Source organism: Petaurus breviceps, unplaced genomic scaffold (genome assembly GCF_028583685.1).
Source record: "Petaurus breviceps papuanus isolate PSGF00001 unplaced genomic scaffold, PetGlider_PUasm1.0 243, whole genome shotgun sequence".
Classification (NCBI taxonomy): Eukaryota; Metazoa; Chordata; class Mammalia; order Diprotodontia; family Petauridae; genus Petaurus; species Petaurus breviceps.
Window position 1 is genome coordinate 825,056 of NW_027185931.1, and position 7,831 is coordinate 832,886.

Sequence of the window (7,831 nt, forward strand, 5' to 3'; positions counted from 1 at the left end):
AGGAAATAATGAACAGAGACAGGCACTAGAATTAGCAAGAGTTCAAGCCCTCTATGGACAGCTAGGTGGTGCCATAGTGCACAGAGCACTGGCCCTGGTCAGGAAATTTCATCTTCCTCAGTTCAGATCTGGCCTCAGACATTTACTAGCTGTGTGACCCTGGGAAAGTCACTGAACTCTGCCTCAGTCTCCTCATCTGTAAAATGAGAAGGCAATGGTGAACTACTACAGTATCTTTGCCTAGAAAACCCCAGATAGGACGGGATGTGACTGAAATGACTGAAAAATGACGAAAAGGCACTCTATACAAATGCTATCTGTTATTGAAGATGCCATCTTTTTATCTACATAGCCAATGGGAAAAGGCTTCTTCTGCTGATGTTCTCATGCTGCTTGTCCTGGGCTGGCAGCTTGCTGAGCTCTATGTTCTTGCCTGGCCCGGCACCATGGCTCCAAACACATGTTAGCCAACTGCAGACAGTTACATGGTGTCTCCACGTCACTTCTCTTATATAACATCATGTTTTTCATGGATGCAGTCTCCCCATCATCTTCTGTGTGGAGAGTTTGCATCAGCTGAGCAAGCCAACTGGACCTGTGCGTGCACCGGACAAACTCCTGTGTTTGGTTTCTAAAGTTCTTGGCCCCCTCTTATTTTTTAGTTTCCTTACACAATACTGTGCTGTAGCCATAGGAGCCTACTTTCTTACCCCCCCATCCCTATGCCATCCCTTTCATTTCTACACAAGGTAAGTAGGAACAGAGGATGTGGATGGTGAGGGTAGTCCGGGGTTAGGGGTGGGTAAAATGTGAGTGGCCTCGGCTCAAGGGAATAAGGGATTCAAGAGTAAAGGCAAATGTAGAGTTTGACTGATTAATGAGAAGATCAAAATTGGGATGAGAGGAAAGTGAAAACATAGCAAGGGCGATGGCCTTGGAAAACACTGGGGAAGGACTGAGTCCTGGAGAGTGTGAATGGGTGTAGGAAGAATCATAGTTCTGGTGCCTACTGTGTGTTAGACGCTGTGATGAGTGCTAAGAGATGCAAATAGGAAGCAGTCTGCCCTGCAGCAACTTCCAGTTTAATGGGGGAAGGCAGCACAGAAGACGAAGATGAGGAAGGGGAGTTACTTGGCATGGAGAAGCCAAAATGAGAGCAGCCTGAGGGGAGAGTGTCAGTGTCTGGAGAGACCTGTGCTACCTCAGACGGAGGGTGGGGAGATGGTGGCCGCACCCTTTGATCATTCATGAACCGTGAGTGCCAAGTCTTGTTGGATCTTGCAAGGCGATGGGCTCTTCCAGTGGTGACGTAGGGGCATGATGGCATGGTGGAGAAGCCAGAGACCCTGGAAATGAGAGTGGCTGGTGAGGCCCGCGGCATCATTGGTGACAGCGTGGTGACAGGTTAGCATCGCACAGAAATTCCGGAATTCATCATGGAAATGCAGTGAATGTGTACAGTGGCCAGATGACCTGTCAACATGTTTAGTTATATGCCAGGTTCTGTGCTAGATGCTGGGGGATGCACAGAGATGAAAATGGGTCATTCCTGCCCTCAGAAAGGTTGCATTCTATGAGAGAAGTCTTATGTATATGCACACCTCTGTGTGTATGTGTATGTACGCATGTATGTGTGTGCCTGTAGATACATGGGGTCTGGCATGTGCGTATACTACATACACACGTATTCCTGTGTATAATACTTGTGTTGTACACACAGCACGGATATGACCCTATGTGTGTGTGCAGGGTGGTGGGCTGTGGCACCCCCGCAGTAGATAGCTATGTTCCAGGACACGCAGGGAGGGCAGCCCATGTCTCTCCATAGGCTGCACGCCCTCACCCTCTTCTGCTGATGTTACCCTGCTGCTTGTCCTGGGCTGGCAGCTTGCTGAGCTCTGTGTTCTTGCCTGGCCCGGCACTGCGGCTGCATGTTGAGAAGCTGCTGCTTCCTCCCTGGGTGTGTGGCATCTCTTCTGATCCCTCTGCTTCTTGGCATGACACCGGTCCTGTCTTTCCACTGATTTCATGATTGCTGCTCTGCTTTGCTCCCTGTTTCCACTTTTCTGGGTGATATCATTTCAGCACCAACCAATGGCTATCTTCGTCCTGATCTCCTAGGATATAGTGACTATCCAGGCAGGGAGGCAGCCTTTTGGTGATATCCAGAGGCTAGGAATAATGCTCTCAGGTTATTAGATTAAAGTCTTTCTTTTAACCCCTTGATCTAGGCCTGTGACCATGGTTCTTTGTCCAAGACAAAGATATGACTTGGAATTAGGAATTCCTGAGGTCTTGATTAGGCGTGCTCCTCCCCTTCCCCCCAGCACATAGACCCTTGTTCAGTTGGCGACTCTTCATGACCCTCTTTGGGGTTTTCTTGGCCATTTCCTTTTCCAGCTCATTTTACAGGTGAGGAAACAGAGGCAAACAGGCTTAAGTGACTGGCTCAGGGTCACACAGCTAGTACGTTTCCTAGGCTGGATTTGAACTTACAAAGATGAGTCTTCCTGACTTTAGGCCCAGCAATCTATCCACTACACCACCTAGCTTTCATGATTACATATACAGAGTCCAGCATTTATTATGGCCAGTGAAAACCATCTCTGTGTCCTCATATTAGATAGAGAGATCATTAAGTATTTCCTCTCTACCTCCAAGTGCAGACTGAAGCATGCTGTTTCCACTTTATGTTTTTTCCTCTGTTTTTTGTGCCATGGCCAATAAGGAAATATGTTTTGCATGACTTCACATGAGTAATTGATATCATGCTGCTTGCCTGCCTTCTCTGTGGGTGGGGAAGGGGCAAGAGGAAGGGAGAGAATTTGGAATTAAATGCTTTTAAAAAATCAATGTTAAAAATAAGTAAGTGATTTTGAAAAGTAAAAAAAAATGGATAGGGAAGGAAATGCAGCCCCTTCTATTGTAAATAAAGTCCTCTTGATCTTAACAAAAGATAGTGAGGCTGCAGCTCTCTAGGATTCCTTCCCAGATAGGCAAACCATTTTCTTTTCTTCGGTTTTTGCTTTGGGGTTGGGAAAGGCCATTTGAGCACCTAGGAATGGAGCCTACCTGATAGGAGGGCCTCGGCCGCCTTCTCCAGTCTCAGAACGCGGCATGATCACTCATTTTGTCCTCCTCCCCAGTCCCAGAGGCATTGCTGTTCTCCACTAAAGAATATACCTTCACTTATGCCCTTGGTCTTACTACGGACCATCCAGAAAGCAGAAACATAGGCATATTTCAGGAAACAGCAGAAACCTGGCATACAGACACGATAAATCCATTCATTCATTTACAATAATGTGAGGGTAGAAAGGGAAGCTAAAGCAGAAGGGACCGTAAGGATGTCACTTGGGGGTCAGAGGAAGGATGGGATGTCTGCTTAGGGAGATGCGGTGATAGGAATGCGTGACTGAGGAAGGCGCATGGATCAAGTCTGATTTGGGCGGTTGGCAAAGAAGGTGGAGGAGCTTCTTTGGACAGCAAAGCACAGGACAGTCCCCAAGAAGCCTGGGTAGACATGAAGTGAGGCCAAGATGGGGAAAGGGAGTCAGAACACCTGCCTGCTGTCTGGGGGGAAGGATGGCCGCATTACAGTCAGGGACAGGCAAGGGAACAGAAGTTGCAAATTGTACTAGCCCCTCTGACTTCCAAGATCTGGCAGAATTCTAGAACATCATGAAAGGGATGGTGTGTGAGTATTTAGAAAGGGAAGCAGTGAGCACATGGTGCCCCGTGGCTTCTGCAGGAAGAGGTCGGGCCTCGTTTACTGTTTTGGAGAGGATTTCTAGTCATAGATCAGGGGACTGCTTTTGGAATAGATGAGCCAGTCTTTATTGAGAGGCTGGACAGGCTGCCTGTGCTTTTCAGTGCTCCCACATAGCTGCTGAGTGGGTGGGAGTTGGCTCCAGACGGCAGCCCGCCCCCTCAGCTCACAGCAGCTCCCTCTTCCTCATATCGAATTTCCTCACCATATCAGAGCTCAGGGGGGGTTCATCTTTGAGCTTCAGGATAAGCTCACGGGCCTCGTCACACAACTCCTGGCTCAGGATGGACTCTACCTTCTCCAGCCACACTTTTAGCCAGGGCCGGTTCTCAAAGACGTTGCAGCCAACACTGATGACCTGTGGACATGCAGAGTGAAATAAGGGCCAAGCACAGGGATGGGCAGCAGCCTGGGAATCTGGGGCAGGGCTGGGAGTTCTGCTGTTCTCATGGCTTTAGCTGGGTCCAGGCCCCCATGCTGCTTGTCTCCCTCCCCTGCTACCCCCTATCTACCGGCCAGCTGGCTGAGTCTGAACTCTCCCTTATTTCTAACTCCCCTGTTACTATCAAGGGAACCACTGTCCTCTCAGTCCCACAGGATCATAGGCTATGTGTTGTTTTCGAGTCCCCAATACATTCTACCTTTACGACATCTGTCTGTGCCCTTTTCTCTTTTCTGAACACCCTGGTGTAGGCCCCTAATGCCTCACACCTGGACTGCTGGCCTCAAGTGTCTCTGCATTCTGGTCCATTTCTACTCAGCTGTCAAACTGATCCTCCTAAAATGCAAGTCTACCTACACCTGCCCCTCCTCCCTGCAGCAAACACCAGGGGTCCCCTATGATCCACAGGATCAAAGTTAAAATCCTTCCTGACCTGCCCCTTGCTATGTCTCCAGTCTCCCTCCTCCTTCTGCCCCCCATGTGCTCAGTGAGGCAGTGACACAGGCCTCCTGCCCGTTTGAGAACAGTGCCCATCCCCACTCTCCCCCCTTCTGGGGATGGTCTCCCAGTCCAGCCTTTCCTGATCCCTTTAGTGCTGGCGCCTTCCTGTCTCTGTCTCTTTTGTGCTTCCTCATTAGACAGTGACTGTGGCCTCTTTGTGTCCAGCACTTGGGCAGACGGTGCCTGGCCCTGTGCCCAACTGCGTAGATGCTTAATGAATGCTTTGGCTTGGCTTGCTGCTTCTCACATGGATGCCCCATCTCTGATCTCTGTCCTGGCAGTTCACGTGTGGAACATTCTCTCCCTTAGAATGCTGAAGTGCAGATGAGGGTTCTGGGGCCACCACCGTGTCCAGAGTCTGCAAGGCCTCAGATACTTCCTGGTGGGGTAACCCTGGGCAAATCACTTTCCCTCAGCTGCAAACTAGACATAATAGCAGGGCCCTCACAGGATTGTTGTGAGCATCACATATGATCATCTTTGTAAAGGGTTTGGCACAGTGCCTGGCACGTAGGTGCTGTAGAAGTGCTTTCCCCCCTTCCCCTGGACTTCCTTCAGGACGCAGCCTAACCCCTTCTTGGCAGGAGCCCTTCTTCAGTCCCCCTTGGCCGCTGCCCTCTCTCCCTCTTACACTGTCTTTGCTCTGCTCTTTCCGTGCCTATCTGTCTGTCTCTTCTCTCCCCTTAGACTGTGAGCTCCATGAGGGCGAGGGGCAGAAGGGGGAGGAGAGGAAAGAAGCGAGTATTGATGTAGCCCCTGCTGTGTGCCAGGCGCTATGCTAAGTGCTCTGCAAACAGGATCTCATCAAGTGTCTCTGCAATAGCCTTGCAAGGACCTGTTTTTGCCCTTCTTGGGGCGCCCAGCACTTTGCCCAGTGCCCAGCATCTTGGGTGATGCTTGTTCATGGGCTGATGCCTACACAGGACATCAGCCTCTTTGCCTTGAAGGCCTGCCTCCCAGCTACCTTCCCCACCATTCAGTGAAGACCCGGAGTCCATTATGGACCTTCAGAGGTCAGTGGCCTGTTTGCCTGTGAGTGACTGATGACAAAATGGAATGAGAAATATAACAACCTGAATGGACACTTTAATTATTATTTGTTCTGAGGCCACTTTTTTTAAAAATAGCAATCCAGCTGCATTAAGGATGTTGGCCACAGTCCCCAGGCATTCTGGTGAGGATCGTATCACGTGTATCTTCACTCTTCAGCAACCACCTTTTTTCTAGATGCTTTCTTTTAACTGTCATAAAATCTTCCTTTGCAGATTCCTCAGTATCACTCACCCTAATTCTATATTATGTGGTACCACCAAGGGAGTAGGGGGGCGGCCCAGTGGTGCTGGAGCCCACATTCATTTATGAATGATGAGCCCTAGAAGAGTGTGAATGCATGCCAGGCATGGTGGGGCATACCCATGAAGGGCTCATTCAAGAAAGGACTCAGTTCAATAATTCTTAAAAATGGGATCCTATAAAAGAACTGTGAGATACCCTCACTGCTTTCAGATCGGCTCACGTGACAGAAAAGGAAAATGACGGATGTTGGAGTGTGGAAAACCTAGGACACTGATGGAATTGTGAAATGATCCATCCATTCTGGAGAACCATTTGGAACTGTGCCCAAAAGGCTATAAAACCCTTTGACCTTGCAATACCACTACCAGGTCTGCACACAAAAGAGATTTTTAAAAAGTGAAAAGAACGTGCACGCACAAAAACATTTATAGCATCACCTTGTGTAGTGAAAAAGAATTAGAAACTGAGGGGGTGCCCATCAGCTGGGGAGCATCTGAACAAGGCGTGCCATGATGTGATGAAGAAATGGTGAGCCCGCTGGTTTCCAAAAAATGGGGGAAGACTTAGGTGAGGATCCATGGGATTGTATTTGTAAAGCACTGGACACATAGTAGGGGCTATAAAGATGCTTCTTCTGAAGGGAGCAGAGCCAGGAGAATGCTGTCTGATGACCACCTGGCAGACTTAACTCCTCTGATCAAGATGCCGACCCAAGACAATTCCACAGGACACATGATGAAGAATGCTGTCCACTTCCAGAGAGAGAGCAGGTGAAACCCGAGTGCACAATGAAGCATAATTTTAGAGCTTTCTTTATATTTATTGCTTTTTGTGCACTTTTTAGCAACATAGCTAATGTGGAAATATGTTCTTGACTTCACATGTATAATTGATATTGTATCGCTTGCTTTCTCAACGGGTGACGAAAGGGGTGAGAGGGAGAGAATTTGGAACTCAAAATTTAAAAAAAAGAATGCTTAAAATAAATAAATAAAGCTAATGAAAGGAAAAAAAATTAAACATACAAAAATAGGATCATGGATTTTGGGCTAAAAAGACCTCTGAGGCCTCCTGCTCCAATGGCCTCTTTTCACAGGTGAGGAAAATGAAGTGTCTTCCCCAGTGTCCCTCAGGTAGTAAGTGACTGAGCTGAGACGCTAACCCAGGCCCCCAGCATCTAGGGGGCTAGAAGAAACAAGAGACCAGGGCCTGCTGGCCCCTATGGAGCTCTTGCTGTCATGTGAACACTGATGATGTAACTTTCTTCTCTGTACCTGTCAAATTTCTAGAAATTCCAGTCTTAAAGGGTCATTCCTTTGGGTTCATAAACTCATACATACAGAGCTAGTTTCCTGACTCTGGGCATTTTCACTGGCTGCCTTCTGTGCCTGGAATTCTCTCTCCCCTCATCTGGCCTATCTGGTCTCCTTCAAGTCCCTGCTAAAATCCCACCTCCATCCTTTCCCAGGCCCCATGAATGCTCAGGCCTTACTTTGGTTGGCATTTCCTTCTTCTCCTGTTGGTGGCTTGTCTGTGCGAAGACATTTTTTTATGCCGTCTCTCCCATTAGACTGGGCTCCTCGAGGGCAGGACTCTGTTTTTGCCTTTATTTTTGTTCCTGGATCTTAGCGGAAGGCTTGGTATGCTATGAGCAATTCATGAGTGTTGGTGACTTGACAGAGCTCAGGAGGAGCGAGGCCAAGGCCAGTAGGGCTCGGCACTCCTGGTTCCCACTGATCTGAGCATGAACCTTACCTACACTGTAGACCTTAGTGTGCACGGGTGGGTCGGGCTGTTTTTCAGAGGGTTGGCTTAAAGAGCCT

At 48.6% G+C, this 7,831-nt stretch overlaps 1 protein-coding gene across 1 annotated transcript in view; it reads right to left on the reverse strand.

Annotated features, from left to right (window-relative positions):
* Nucleotides 1-1,929: 1,929 nt before the first annotated feature.
* The window catches only part of LOC138167640 (glutathione S-transferase theta-1-like), a 19,195-nt gene continuing 13,293 nt past the window's right edge, over nucleotides 1,930-7,831 (reverse strand). The window contains exon 5 of the mRNA XM_069096575.1: nucleotides 1,930-4,127. Coding sequence (XP_068952676.1) covers nucleotides 3,936-4,127 — 192 coding nt within the window. The 3' untranslated portion in view covers nucleotides 1,930-3,935. The remainder of the gene's footprint in view (nucleotides 4,128-7,831) is intronic.